Source organism: Triplophysa rosa, linkage group LG17 (genome assembly GCF_024868665.1).
Source record: "Triplophysa rosa linkage group LG17, Trosa_1v2, whole genome shotgun sequence".
In the NCBI taxonomy this organism is placed as follows: domain Eukaryota; kingdom Metazoa; phylum Chordata; class Actinopteri; order Cypriniformes; family Nemacheilidae; genus Triplophysa; species Triplophysa rosa.
The window spans coordinates 9,864,781-9,881,033 of NC_079906.1; the positions used below are offsets into that span (position 1 = coordinate 9,864,781).

At 40.3% G+C, this 16,253-nt stretch overlaps 1 protein-coding gene across 1 annotated transcript in view; it reads left to right on the forward strand.

Moving 5' to 3' along the window:
• The first annotated feature begins 804 nt into the window (after positions 1–804).
• The window catches only part of ptch1 (patched 1), a 49,611-nt gene continuing 34,162 nt past the window's right edge, over positions 805–16,253 (forward strand). The window contains exons 1-5 of the mRNA XM_057357016.1: positions 805–1,344; positions 2,264–2,456; positions 12,897–13,086; positions 13,167–13,236; positions 14,600–14,691. Coding sequence (XP_057212999.1) covers positions 1,177–1,344; positions 2,264–2,456; positions 12,897–13,086; positions 13,167–13,236; positions 14,600–14,691 — 713 coding nt within the window. The 5' untranslated portion in view covers positions 805–1,176. The remainder of the gene's footprint in view (positions 1,345–2,263; positions 2,457–12,896; positions 13,087–13,166; positions 13,237–14,599; positions 14,692–16,253) is intronic.

Below are 16,253 nucleotides of genomic sequence, written 5' to 3' on the forward strand. Positions count from 1 at the left end.
TGTGCTCTATAAAAAACAACTCTCATTAATTGCATTTTTCCTTTGCCCTGTAGCCAGGAGCCAGTACTCTCAGTATGGCCAATATCCAAGCTGCCCAGCTGGTGCTGTGAAAAGGGAAGTAGATGCAACAAGTAGACAATTACAAATCATTCTGTGCTGTCTTTAGTGCAGGACCTGAATAAATAATTGTTAATTGGCATTGTTTATGTCCAATCATTGTTATTCTACATGTTACAAACATCTACATCTACAAGCAGATAAAACTATTTATGCATACTCGTAATCATAATTTGCGCGCGCTTGTTGCCTATACTCACTGATCTAGGTGGCGCTGGCGCTCTATTGACGTTTATGAAAGTATACTCGCTTGTACTTTGGTTGTCACCAATTTGTACAGCGTATAGAAAAAAGAAAGAAAGAAAGAAAGAAAGAAAGAAAGAAAGCGCAACTCCGTTGCGTGTGCAAACCTCTCCTGCGTGTATTTCTTCTCTTAAACCTTTCTTAAAGTTCTTCGAAAAACTTCGAGTTTGACCCAGTGCACCGGACCCTGCAAAAAGTGTGTCTTGCTTCTTTAAGACTTCCCTGAAGTTTGAGATGCGCACACACACGAGGGCTCTCGGCTTGGGTGGTCTCTCTACTTTGGTGAGCTGTTGCTAAGCAGCTAATAATAGTCGTGTTTGCTGAGTAATTTTTGCCCTTCTGGAACCAATCAGATCCCAGGAACTCCGGCCATCTGACAGCCCCGGAGGCGGGATTTCGAGTAGTTCTTTGCCACGCCCCTCCCTCCTCTGTCTCCGAATGGAGAGTGATCTTTTTTCACATCTATTGAATCTCTCAGAGATCGCCTTGTTGCGCGGCCTGAAGAGGGACCACATAGATCACAGAATGCTTCAACCACCGAGAGATCGACGTTTCCATAGCATCCACTTCACCTTCTGAGATCACAAACTTTCAAGAAGACGGCGTGAAAGTGGGGAATTGTTGGAGACCTCCAGATTCGCGAAATGTTGGAATGGAAGGCGCAGACTCTGACTCGCCGTCTCAAACAGGAGTATGAAGTGCTTCGCGGATCTGGGATCAACGAGAGAGAAACTTGGATTTCTTCGGATATCACGAAACGCTCACGGGGAAGTACACTAGCGCGGATAACGAGAAGTTCGGCGCAGACTTTGCAACATGGCCTCGGCTGTTAATGTCTCCTCCGAGCAGGAAAACAGAGACCCCGATCGGCCGAGGATAACGCGGAGAAATAGGGGGAACTATCGGACCGCCGCAGCGGATTTGGAGTATTTGCAGCGGCCGAGTTATTGCGATGCCGCCTTTGCATTGGAGCAGATATCAGAGGTGCTTTACATTCGTCCCGTTTGCATTTGGAATTTGGTGGGAATAGTCTGACAAAGTGGCCAAGTTTATTGAAGTCGCTAGGTAACGGGATAGCAACGATGGGGGTGTCCTGGAGAAGAGAGCATGAAGCAACCTGTAACTTCTCACGAGAATCCCTAGCATGTGTTCTCCGTTATGTTCTTATGCCGGTTTTCAATATTTAGCATTAATTGATTTCTCAAAGACGAAACATAACAGTCAGTCATAATAAACCATAAAGCTCCACCTAGCTTCTTTCAGTAGCGGAAATTTGTGAATGGTCTGTGGTTTAGTAGTTTGTGATGTAGCCCACTATGCCCCAACATACTGATTGAACCTACATAGGATCTACATGGGAAGTAGTTTTCGTCCAGTATTGCTCATGCACGATCCATGTGGCTGCCCTCTTCCGTTCGCAAATATTGTCGTAACTCCCTCTGTGATGGCTGCAGCGCTTTACAAATCGCATCACGTATCGTCCCTTCAGCCATGGCACCCACGTGCATCGTCGACATTATATTACTTGAAATAATATAATCCATTTCTCTAATAAAATGTCTAAAATATTCAGTCTGTCACATTGCAGGCATGTGTAGTTTGTCTTGTCTATGCATTGATCTCCTATTTAAAAGCCGAAAGAATAGTGCAAGTCGTTTTAAAAGTATCTAGAAGGTACTTTGAAGACCTCGTGAGTGGTTTTGTCACATAAACCCAGTATTTAATTTGTGTTTACATTTCTTTTAAGAACGAATGTGGGATATTCCTAGTCACAGTTATATCGGTGAAAACCTATATAGCATAATATATTGATCAAATTGAGTTTTCCCAAAACAGTCTTATTTATTAAATAAGCAGTTATGTCACTTAGAGCTAATATTTCGTTTTTCTTGTCTTGTCGTAGGGGAAGGCGACTGGGAGGAAAGCACCGCTGTGGCTGAGAGCAAAGTTTCAAAGACTTTTGTTTAATCTTGGCTGTTACATACAAAAGAACTGTGGAAAGTTTTTAGTTGTGGGCCTTTTAATATTCGGAGCTTTTGCTGTTGGTTTAAGGGCAGCTAATCTGGAGACGGACGTGGAGAAACTCTGGGTAGAAGGTAAGAAAACATTTAATTTCATTATTTAAGATGCTGCTCGTACATTTTCCCGCAAGTGTAAGTGACCTGAAGCGGTGGGTGGGGCGGGGGTCTGTCATGTAAATTAGTGGTGTTGTTTATTGTATAGAGGTCTGGCAGGAATCCAGATTAAACGTGAAATGTGTGTAATTCGGTTCGAATTCGAACCGAATTAAGCGCTCACGAATGCGTTTTGTTTATGGAAAACATGGAAGCGCGCGACAGTCCGCAGCGCGCGCGGATTGTTTGTAAATTGGATACATCGCAGCGGTTTACTTTAGAGTACCGTGAGTGTATTTAACGGGAAAAGATTTAGTCAAAGCCGCCATTTTGTGTGTGTGTGTGTGTGTGTGTGTCAGTATGTGTGTGTCTGCCTCCAGCAGTTGAATCTGATCCGCGCTGCTCACAGAGCCTGTGTGTGGTCCTGTTTTGGACAGTTTTCAACTTTCCTAAAAGATTTGTCTCAGAGTTTCGCGAGGAAGCGAGCGTACTACATGCGGGAACGCGCACCAAATCCAAACACTATCCACAGTGCATAGGTAGTTGCAGTAAATTTCGAAGAAAGTTGTTTATTTTATGAATAAGTCAATTGTGAGATGTTGGGGCCGTAATGTGGGTGGTGATTTTTAGGGGGGAGGGGCAATACTCCTTTCTGCTTTGATCTACATTCCTGCAGTGTAAGAACCTTTGATATGATGGTGGAGGATATGTGGGCATTCCTTATAAATGATCTTACAGGGATTATTTTTATATTAATTGACATTACTAGGACAAGTTGGCTTTCAGGGTGTTTTTGGTTTGTAAATAAACCATGTTATTATACAGCAGTGGAGTTATATTAAAATGTTTTTATGTTATTCTTTATGAAAGATGCATGTTGAATTACATATAAGTCCAGAGTTTGTGTAAAATGGTCTTTTTCGTCACCATAGTCCAAAAATCATTTATGACAATACTTTTGCTTGTACTTTTTGCTTGTTTAAAAAAAACATCTTAAATACACTTCTAGTATTTAATAACATTGATATGTAATAAACATGATATAAAGTATTTTACGTTGGTTGCGTAATATATCCATATGCAACAAGGTGTAATGTTTCTGTAATCACAGCCACTTATTTAAATCACATTTCTGGGCATTTTGCATCCTTCTATATATTAGTTGTGGCCCATTTTGATGGCTCTTCTATGCTCTGTGTATTCAAACAGTCGTATTTGTTCATTCTTGTCACAAACACTTTGTTCAATCACCTCTTTATCCTTTTTACAGTTTTATCTTTGGTGCTTCCTTCCACGTTTCCTTTTCAAGAAGCGCAGGGGGTTTGCAGATGAAGTATGACAGTCAGTTGCCGGACATACACTCACTCGCACCTCAGTTGTTCCCATGCCGAGGCGCATGACAGCTTCCAGATGCAGTAACATTGAGATCTGTTTGTTTAGATTAAACTCCACAGCTGAGGGATAAATTAGTTCTGGCTGGCCAGGTTCAGCACTGGGAGATGTCGGCCCAACGTCCATTAGGATGCGTGTTTATGTTTCGTTTGGAACAGTCTTTTGCTAGCGACCTCTAAATGACCCTTCGGTGAATCTGTTTCTCTTACTCTCCCTTAAGTTCAGCTTGAATGGGATTCAGCGTGATCTCATGTAGTCTTTCATCACTTGCCATTGAGGACTGTGCGGTCCAACCCCTATAATTTGTTTGGTTGCTCTACAGATTCTTAGCGTTGCATGATTGATGTAGAAAATGTTGTCAGTTGTTCGAGTCACTGGCTGTATCCTCTCACCGATCCGATATGAATGTAGGAAAATGAATGTTTTAGGCTGTGCAAACTTTTTGCAGAACATGAGGTTCCATTGAAGATCTGAAAAAAATATATACAGTTACAGTATACGCATGCACATACTGTATAACCCAGCGCAAAAGTGAGAAAACTTAGAGACCCCCCATTTAACGCATTGGCAGCCAAAGTTCAATGAAACTGTTTTGCATAGTATATACAAAATATTTTTTTCAAAAAGTTCAAGGTGTTATGACAGACCATCTACATAGGCTCAACGTTTTTAAAGAAAGCACCAGCACAGCCTGAATTTAATTAAAACATTTTCACGTAAACATTTGCCTTGTACTGGTTCCCCTCCTGGTTGCTTTCGAGAGGAACTGCTCTTGAAGTGAAATCATTGAGATATCAGGATTCGGGCTGTCCCATTCTCTTCTGCAGGGTAGGAGGGGTAGCGTGAGGCTCGGGGCCACAAGGCTGTGTCCCTTAGGACCTGAGGTCATGGTGTGGAGACTTCGCTATTTAAAAGCTCATCTGATACCGGCAACATGACCTGAGTGCAGAGTGAGGGGTTCCAGCTAAGAGCCACAGATGATGAGAGAGGGTCTGCTAGATGGCACAAACGTGGACAATAGCTTGATCAGTTTCATGCCACTTTAGGATTCATTTCACCAGCAAAATGTTTTATGTTCCCAGCAGGGGGCAGTGTGAATTTATTAGAGATTAGTGATCAATATGCAGTACGACTCTCATTACTGGGTACTATGGATAAACATAACTTAAAACAGTTTTTGTTCTGTTATGTCTTTTTAGTGCAAGTTTCAGTTGTATGAATAGTTTCTAGTATGCTACTGCTGTCTGTGTGTGAATAGAGCCACTATGGAAAAAACAGCCTTTTCAGAAACACCCTTCTTCTGCTGAAGTGCTTTTCATCGCGGTTTGGCTCTCAGCAAGTGAAATGAACACGAAATGTAAGCTGAAGTGTCATGACATTCAACAGGTGAGGACATTGACAAACGTCCTCTGCTTCCACCATGAAACATGAGGACGCTTAAGAGTTAACATTTTATATAATATGGAGGAATTCTTAACCAGCAGTGCGTATTGGGAAGTAGTCCCTTTTTTAATATAGAGGAAGTGGCTTAAGAATGTGGCCTCCCTGCTCTGTGGTGAGGAGAGCGGGATCTAGTGGAATTCGCCTTGTTTTGATGTGCTTGAGAAGGCTTGGACACACATGGCTGAACTGTATGAAATGTATGTGGAGCCCTAGGGGCTTTAGGCTGCTGGTTTGAAGTTTGGCTAACCCAAGCTGCTGAGAATGTGTGCTGCGTGCCCGCCCTCAGAATTTACCTTAATCCTCAACTCTCGAGTAGTGCTTCATGTTTAACCAACATATTCAAACTAAAGAGACTGAAGTATGGTCACAATTAGATTTTTATGTTTGTAGTAAATGTGAGGAGTGCTTAAATTGCAAAACTACAGTGCTTGAGTGTTCGTATGCGGTTGCTTAGGTGTTCTAGGTGGTTGTTTATTGGCCCAGATATGGCTTGTTGGGACTGACGTTTATCTCAAGTTAACAGGATATTTGTCCTTTTTTTCACGTGCCAGGCAAAAGTTATACATTAGTAGTAGGGCTGTTGAATGATTAATCGTGATTAATCGCATCCAGAATATAAGTTTGTGTTTACATAATATATGTCTGTGTACTGTGCATATTCATTTTGTATTTATAAACACATACATGTATATATTTAAGAAGAATATAAAAATGAATACATTTTATGTATAATTTAGATTATGTAAAAATATGAATACCGTATATACATGCAAATACTTCCTAAATAAATACATTTATGTGTACATGTACAAATACATATGCACAGATATATATATTATTATGTAAACACAAACTTTTATTCTGGATGCGATTAATCACGATTAATCGTTGAACAGCCCTAAGTAGTAGTACACCTTTTCCCAACAACCTATGCCTTACAGTATTTAAAATTTTTGTGGCACAAAAATACAAGGCGAGCGGCTTACGTTCGATTTTTGTGTTGAAATATTGATAAATAGAACGTAATCTGAAGTTGTAAAACTGACCCACATGTGTGGAAGACACAACCGAATGGAGCAACTCCCATCCACAGCCAACATCCAGACAGCAATTCCTCTGTTTATATTCTGCATACCTCGACTTCGTGTTATTCAAAAAACAGAGACACCTAAATGACGGAAAAGACTCTCTCGCTTTTCTCACTTTTCTTCCGAAAGGTTATTACTGCACTTCAGCCACCCCCCCCAATCTCCTCTCCTCACCCTGACACACACACACTTACACACACTCACACACCCCCCTTTCACTTGGGAGTCCAGCCCTGGGATGCCAGATGTATTACAGAGTGAAGCGCAGCAATGTAAACACTGAGTCCTGCCATGGATGCCGGGTGGTCCGGCCCTCCTCCTCCTTTCGCCCTCCCTCTCTCTGCGGCCGAGGGGCGGAGGACTTGGCGAGAGGGGGAAGGGAAAAGAAGGAAGGAGCGTAGTAGCTTAAGTGTTATTTGTGTTTTGGCTAAAACAACAGTTTTTGTGCAGTCAGTTCCTTTGTGACATACATCATTCTATGCATCTGAAGTATAAACAAAGTTGAATACTTTTCAAAAGTCCTTATGCATGTGTGATTGAAACTTTAAAACACGCATGTTTTAAGTTGTTTGCTGTTTGCTTTTATAATTTCTTTTATCAGCCTGAAAGATGGAAATTGATCGTTCTTATAAAGTCTTTTTCACATCAGTAGTGTTTTTGCATTTGTTGAAATTGACATTGCAAATTATGTAATCATTATTACTTAAATATTTGGATATGAAATGTTGATTAATTTCAGATATGTAGTATTCCCATGTACCTTGATTTCCATTTCTAGCCGTTACACAGTTTAATTTTCATTCTGCAGTCCAATTTTTGCAAAATGTCAGAATCAAGTATTCCTGAGAATGGTGAAATAACAAGTGACTTTATTTTAGAGAACCCTTTCTAACTGGAAATCAGGAAAATGTCCCAGTGATATCTTATTTTGCTGGAACTCGCTGAGTGTTTGGGTAGGTGCACACACAGAACCACCCCCCAACCTCGAGGGCGCATGAACACACACACACTTTTCGCCGTGCTTTTTGTCGCCGTGCGATCCAGTTCATTTGAATAGTTTTTTCTTAAGAGGAAGGGACCTGAATGAAGCCAGCAACGTGGAAAAATCTACCCATTCAGGCCCCTCTGAATGTACATCTCTGGATTGCAGTAAGCTGTATTTGTAGGCAGCGGACTGCTAAATACATCCATTTTTCGTGGTGCAGATCTGGACAGGTGATTAGCATAATTAGAGGAGAGCAGTCCATACATATGGTAATGTGGTGTGGAGTAAATGGCAGCTGCGGTGTAAAATTTGTGTCAGGGGTCGAGCTGGCTGCTTGGGGGCATTGTGCTACAGCTGCGGGTCAGGGACTTTCTCTCTCTCCCTCGCTTTTCTCTCTCTAACTTTCACTTTCCTTCGCTCTCACTCTTCGTATCCCCTCCGTGAATGGAAAAGTGCTTGGTGGAGGTCAGCACATGGACAGCCGTTACAGGACCTAGCATGTGTGCAGGACCTTTACAGGAGGTGCTTTGTTTACGGAAATGCTTGTTTGAAAGTACAATATCGCTTTAAAAATTGTATCGCCATTTGTGCCACCAAGCCCTAGAATTTCGGTAATCGAAGGTAAGCGGTGGGTTTAGATGCAGGTTTGGGGTCAGCGGTACGTTGAAACCAAGGAGTCATGGTCAGGGCTATGGTTTGTGCCTGGATTTGTGTCCGAAGGAGAGAATTCATGCCGCTTTGACCCCATGCAGAAACTTCCTTGCGACCACAGGGGGTCTCTCTGAGTTGGAGTCTAATCCAGCTAATCCTGCCCACAACACAGTCATAAAAACTGCCTCCCTGTGCCGGCATTGCCACACACAGCCCCTTCCTCCAGCCCCCACCCAAAAAAGTCCTTCACAAGCCACCATAACTCACACCATCACAGAGCAGCCCCAGCGACTCTTCTAGCCGCGTGATTGGTGTACTCGGTGGGATGAAGTATAGTGGGCGGTAGTGGAGCTAGCAGTAGCGTGGAGTTATGTCAGGCTCTTGAAGGGCTTGAGTGCAGTGGTTGTGGTGGGGGGAGTGGGTGGGACGTTTCTTTTATACGGAACCCCACACACCCCTCTGAAACAAGCCACTCAAAAGCCACTCTGCGGCTGAATGGTGAGAATAGCAATGCGCTGCTTGAAAACTCGGGGCAATGGAGGAGTCCTTCCAATGGCAGCTCCCCCTGTTTGTGAAAGGGAGGTTCAAGGGTTAATGTTATGCAACAAACTGAATGGACCCAGTGGAGGCACCAACACATTGACATGTACACCAGATTCACGGCCGCCCTGTTGCTCTTCTCACTGAGAGAAATTGTTCATCGACACTTTAGCACAGACCTCTGTGGGATAAAGGCAAATGTGATGCGATCTGGGAAAACCCAACATATGGTGAAATTGTACATATTCTAATACCATATATTTTAATACCATATGGTTCAAGCCCTTTCCAAATCAGTTTTTATTTCGTTCATACCTTGTATGTAACAGAAGTTATGGCTATCTGAAGTCGGCTGAGCGCTATCATTTTCAGGAACGGAATTTGAAGAAAATAAAAGCACAACAGTCAAGTATCACAAGTAAAAGTCACTTTACTGTGGTAAAAGACTTACTCTATTAACAATATAATAACCAAAATATTTCCTAGTGTTGAAATCTATAAAGATACTGTATAAAACCGAAAGTAGTGAAGAGGGTGCTGGGCACACTTAAGAACGAGAGCTCTGTCAGGAGCGCTAAGAGCACTGCATCACTACACAAGGAGACTAGCAAATGTTTCCCTGAAAAGAGGACACCAACTAGTTAGTAGTGAAGTAAGTTTTCTGTTGTTTTTTTATGGGCATATAGTGTTTGAACTTTTGATCACTTCTAGCATGTTTCGCGATCGCGTTCTGGAGATGTATTGAGCAACATCCGACGGATTTTCCCAGACCGCATCACAAATATGTTTTGGTTTTACAATTAAGGACGTATGCTGTCTAATGTAACTATCGTCACTGTCCTTCTGAAACCTCGGATGTCCAAATTTGCTGTTTTTCAGCAACAAAAAAAACCACTGTACTTTTTAAATGATTAAATACTGTGTTGTCAAAGTTGACAAGCAGTTTTTAATACTTTGTATTGGTTAGATATTTTCAAAACCCAGCGACGAACAAAGGGTGACTAATAATAATGATTTATGGCAAAAATCACAAAACATGGTGATACAAGGTTTCAGAAGGACAACAGCGTTATGCTGATTTGTTTATAGGCATCCCAGCTGTTACACCAAGGTGATTTCAGTTTGTTTGTCATCAAAGTTGTGACGTCACCTCTGCGTTTTTTTTGTTATAACATGTATATGTTTAGAACAAGTTGCTTTATTGTAACTTAAGGTCATTCAAACCAAGGATGATAACTATCAAGATAAAGTTTGAAAGAGTTCACACCACAACTTGGCCTATAACAATACCAATATATTTTTGCATACAATGAACACAGCCAAAATCTGTCAAATTCAAAATCTTTACATTTTCAGGGCTTTTACATTTAATATGCGAAACAGCAGCACACGAGTTTAGAAAAAAAACAATGTTTATGTCCTTTTGTGTGGATGCTAATATACTTATTGTTATCATTATAGTTATTGTTGTGAATAGGGAATTAGAAATATTTTAGAAAAATGAATGGTAACCGAATAAGAAACATTTTCAATTGTCCACATATTGTAAGCTACAGGAAAGCTAAGCTCTCTCTCTCTGTCTCTCTCTCACACATACCTACACGGACGGACATTTTCTTTTGGAGCAGGGGTGTTCATTTCACACCTGAGGCAAAGCCATTTGTGACCTGTAAGTCTCTAAAGAGGTGTACTCCAGGGTTCAGGACATAATATGACATTTCATGGTGTATGGGACTCTTTGTCTGTAAAGTGAGTGACACGCATTGTTGTGGCTCCTTCCTGTTTCCTCCGTAAGTCTTGGCGTACATCAGAGGATCCATTCATGACGTGAAGGTGACTCGGTTCACGTTAATCCAGAGGAAAAACCTTGATTGAAAAGCTGACATCCGAGGTAGTTTCATCCCTGAAACACGTCGGTGTTCCCAGGGCTTCGAAATCAGTAACATGTTAAGCTTGTTTGGGATGTAATCAACCTGGTGCCAATAATCATGTTGAGGTAAAGCTCAGACTCGCTTAAAGCTGCAATTAATGAAGGATATTATAAACATGGCCTAAAACAAGATCAGATGTACATTTTGGGCCAGGAAAAAAGAAATCCATTGCATTCGTATAATGCTTCTAGACGTTTCCCTCCGTCTTGAATCTTTTTCTCAGGCTGGGTGGTCTGCCCTGAGAAAAAAGCATGGTTATTTTCAACTTTAATACAATTACAGTGGTTTGAAAATATCCAACCTATGTCTGTCTGGTGAATTGAAAACCGTTGTTAAATTGGATTATGGCTTATAAATTCTTACAGATTGTTTTACACAGCCCTTCCCCTAGAGTTGAAATAGGTTAATGAGAAAAAGACATTGTCTTGCTTTAGTTACATGGCATGATGAATGTTTCATTGTTTGACGTTCAGGACATTTTGTGGCTTTGAAAAAACTGTCAGGAAGATGAAATGACTGTAAAAAAATGTTTTGCCGTTTTACATTTTCTTTTCTTTAAAATTGTGACCTAACATATGTGCATGTGTCGGAAAAATGTAAACAAACAAGGTATAGTTGGTATAGTTCTTTTATCCAACAAGGTGCAAAATATGTTGGGCTTTAAACTTGCTGGTGTAACTTCTTAGAAAACTAGAAATAATCACAAACACATGTTTCTTATGTCATTTTTCATTGTGCATGTGACTGGAAGTGAGGGCAAGTTCAAAGCGAACTCTGAAAGTGACCTTATTGTAGTTTACGGTCAAATGACATTGGGATACTAGATACCTTTAAGCACTGGTGTTAAAGGGATACTTCACCCAAAAATGTAAACATCATTTACTCACCTTCGAGTTGTTCCAAATCTGTATGAAATTCTTTGTTCTGATGAACACAGAGAAAGATATTTGGAAGAATGCTTACAACCAGACAGATTTTGACTCCCATAGTAGGAAAAAATACAATGGTAGTCAAAAGTGCCCCAGAACTGTTGCTGTCCTACATTCTTCAAAATCTCTTCTTTTGTGTTCAACAGAACAAAAAAATTATAAAGTCTTTTTTCCTACTATGGGAGTCAATGGGGGGCAAGATCTGTTTGGTTATAAGCATTCTTCAAAATAACTTTCTCTGTGTTCATCAGAACAAAGAAATTGATACAGATTTGGAAAAACTCGAAGGTGAGTAAATGATGACAGAATTTTCATTTTTGGGTGAAGTATCCCTTTAACAACACAATTCATTATATGGATACATTCACCCCAAAATAAGAATTCTGTCATCATTTATTCACCATGATCTCGTTCAAAACCTGTATATATTTTTTTCTTCTTCTGTGGAACACAAAAGAAGATATTTTGAGAAATGGTTTTGTGTCCACACAATGGAAGTCAATGGAGGCCCGTGTTGTTTGGTTACCAGCGTTCTTCAAAATATCATCTTCTGTGTGATTTATGTCATCCAAGTTTGGAAGGACATGAGGGTGAGTAAATGTTTCAAGAATTTTTGACTGTACTATCCCTTTAAGCATGTAAACGCATTGAAAATATATTACATTTACCTTCAACAAGTTGTGATAGGTGGCCATAAATGAACCCTTCTCCGTTTCAACACAGCCCACCGAAGAAATACAGTAGGTGATTTAGTATTGCTAGGTTGATTGTGAGGAATGAGCAGATTGCCTGTACGAGACCGTATTATTTATTACCTGCGTTACGTGGTGGCACTGAGTAACTGTGAAGCCTTTGTGAACCGTGTGGCCTGCTTCTCATGGGTGCTTGATCCTGGAAACGGAGAAGTCTTCTATTCTCAGAAGTCAGGTAAAGAGCGCGTGAAGAACCCACAGCTTTGAGAGGCAGACTTGGACGCCGTTCAGCGCAATTCTGTAAAAGGCCGCTTTTGTAGCCGGTTCTACTCAGATGTGCCACACAAGGACTCCGCTGGCCGAATGCAATAAAGCAAACAGTGCACGCTCACAAACGCTTTTTCACACACGCTCGTAACTCATAAGCCATGGGTTTGAGAGCTGTGAAGAAGACTGCAGGTGTTAAAGGGTGCAATGAAAGGCATTTTGAAGTGAAGTTAACAGGACAGGTGGGAGCCGGTACATGTGTTAGCACAGATTCCTTTTCATCGAGGCTGAACGATATAATTGATTACCGTGAGACTTTTGCTTGACCCTGTGCGATAAAGCTGAGAGTTATGATTGGTTGTCACTGCGCTGAGCTAAGTGAATTATTTGTGACACGATTATGTGATCCTTTTCTACACGCCAATATACAATATAAAATAACAAACATGTTTTCTTTTGCCCATAACACATTCAGCAACATTTAAATGTCACTTCCTTTTACAGTGGGCGGCAGGGTAAATCAAGAACTCAAGTACACGCGGCAGAAGATCGGAGAGGAGGCCATGTTTAGTCCTCAGCTCATGATTCAGACGCCGAGACAGGAAGGTGCTAACATTCTGACCGTGGAGGCGCTAACGCAACACCTCGACTCTGCCATTAAAGCCAGCAGAGTGCACGTTTACATGTATAACAGGTAACGGCACAACGATTTACATGTTAATGATGAATTGTATTGGTTATCATTGTTTAATACACCTACCGTTGTGTTTTCAGGCAATGGAAATTGGAACATTTATGTTACAAATCAGGAGAACTCGTCACAGAAACCAATTTTGTTGACCAGGTAAGGCAGTATAGTGATTTTTAGTTCACTATTCTTTTTAATACTGATTTAGTAGAAATGTATAAAATGGTTAGTTCCAGTACTTGATTCTGCTTACTAGGTTAAATTTAGTCTCAACTTTGTGTAGCACTGTGTGCATCACGTTTAGCAACGTAAATGAAACATTCTGTTGCTGTTCACTGTCGACCAGTGTTGGGTGTAACTAGTTACTAAGTAATTAGTTACTGTAATTTAATTACTTTTCCCTTGAAAAAGTAAAGTAACAGAATACTGTTATTTTTTGTGTAATTTATTTAAAGTTACTTCTGATGTAATTAAACTAAATACTTTGTGTAATATGTGTGTGCAATAGTGGAATAGACATCAAAATTCAAAGTCTAACTTTAAAATCCATGCTTTAATGTATAATTCTCACATTTGTAATACTTTGGTCAGTTAATAAGAGTACTTTATGTAGTTTAATATTATTTATTTGAATGAATTAAAAGAGTTTCATGTCTATCCTTCAATCACTTAACTAATCAAGGTTGATATAGGATATAGAAAGTAATTAGTAATAAGTAACTAAATTTTTTTGGAGAGAGTAATTTGTACAGTAATCTAATTACACTGTTGAATATGTAATTATTAACTAGTAATTAATTACTTTTTCAGAGTAACTTACCCAACACTGCTGTCCACTAGAGATTTTTTCTAGCGGAAGGAAGGTTTTAAGTGATTTTACTTCCTGAAAGTTGCATTGATACATACTTTTTGGCTTTAATGTTTGTATTGTGTGAGGTGTACATTGACAAAACTTAACTGAAGTTGTCTGTAATCTGACTGTTCTATAGACCACTTTCGGATGTACCAGATTTAAACACTGGTACAGCAGCACTTCTGGTTTCATTTTTTTTTATCTTGCATATGTACCAAAAATGAAAATTCTGTCATCATTTATAACCGAACCGTGGCGGCACCCATTTGCAAGTGAATGGGGTCCAGTTAGCAACATTCTACAAAATATCTTCTTTTGTGTTCCGCAGAAGGGAGAAAGTCATACAGGTTTGAAATGACAAGAAGGTGAATAAATGATGACAGAACTTTCATTTTTGGGTGAACTATCCCTTTAAATCTGACACAGGAAGTTCTGGACCAGCGTTGTTTGTATCTTTCAAAGTGGTCTGTTCATAGTGCATAGCGTGTGTGTCAAATTTTTGATGGTATGCATATATTAGTAATACTAACTGTAAAAATATCTATAATTGTCTGTCTGTCTTGTAATTAGTTTCTAAGTAGAAAGAATTTGATGTAATTGATGACAAATACTTGTGAAGGCACATTATCAAAGATCTGTGATAGTAACACTGCATCTATCTTTTAGATTATAGAGAAACTGCATCCATGTCTGATCATCACTCCTCTGGACTGCTTCTGGGAAGGGGCTAAACTGCATGCAGGATCAGTCTACCTCCCGTAAGTTACACCCTATTTGTTTGGAGCCTGTAATATTTTATCCTTTGATCACTTTAAATCAGCTTGACACGCCAGAAACGCACATTGTTGAAACAAACACGAGTAGAGAACATTTCCTATCAAATGAAAACCCAGCAAACATTGCAACATATTTTTTCTTTAAGCACTGCAACAAAATATTTTAGAGAGTGGTGAAAGGGAATGTCAGCATGTTTGTTTGATATACTGGTGCTTGTACAGTCTCCAGTGGTGTTCTCGGTCTGAAGGCTGTCATTGAACTTCACACACTTGAGGCCTCACACAATTAACTGCTGCAAATGGCTTCTTGCAGCTCGGTAGACAACCACCAAGCCTGCAAAAAAATTCTGCCCTCCTCCCATCCTCTCTCTCTCATCATGGATGGTAAATAAGGACTTTACTGTGTTCTGGTTGGAGGACTTGGAATAATGACTCAAGCCTGGTTAGGCACATACAATGTGGTCTAAACCGCTGCAGGCCTGCCAGAAGAGGAAGAGAGTGAAGCGTACAGAGGAAAAGCTTACAGAAAGAACGAAAACATGAGGGAAAATGAGAAAAGATGGCCGACAAAACGGTGGCAGAAAACTAAGTCCAGCACTAGACGTAGATGAATGATGGATCGTGCTAGAAGACATAAGCGAGGTAGAATTCAGAGCGAGAAAGGGCATCCGAGGATAGAGGCGAATGAAAGGGCGGGGCAGGAAAGCGAGTGAGGAGCGGGCGGAGAATAGGGTGTTGAAAGAACTGACTTAGACAAGATGGCACGGAAATCACCGGAGGTTTGTGAAAATGTGCGCCAGGCTGTCATCTGTGGGGAGATGCCGGGTCCAGAGCGGGATCGCCCTGCGCTGTGGTATAATTAGAGGGGATAAAGATCAGATGAGCGGATTGATTCCATTTTCTCAAAGCTGTTATTATGGAGGTAGGCTGAAATCCAATCCCAGCTGCATTTGTGTTGTGGAGCGCCCGTCTATCCATAAGCCTGCTGAATTCCATCAGACTTTATCCGCTGTATGCAGTTACAGTACCACTTCAGACACGCACATGAGTGAGAAAGTCCATCTACAGACTTACAAACTTGTCCTTGACAGTTTACCGGACTCTATACCAGATCTTTGGAAGTCCATTGTTGTCAATAAGAGAGTTATTTTGACCAGTATTGAGATCATGATTGTTTAACACAATTCCTCATTGACTTTAGAAACAACATGTATTTAATAAATTAACAAATAAAAAACTAAAGATAAAAAATAGATAAAATAAAGCATAGGTGGCAGGTGCATACATTTCAGTAATAATAATAATAAATAATTAATAAAAATCCATATTGCTACTGTCTTTCTGAAACCTTGTATCTCCATATTGCATGATTTATTTTCGCCATAAACTAATAAAAATTATAAAAAAGTGCAGTTTTTATTCATTTAAAAAAGCAAATCTCCCTAAAAACAGCAAATTTGGACATCCAAGGTTTCAGCGATGACATGCAAAATTAACTATTTTTATTGTCCTTGAACCCGGGACAACATGATGGCTGATGGGAC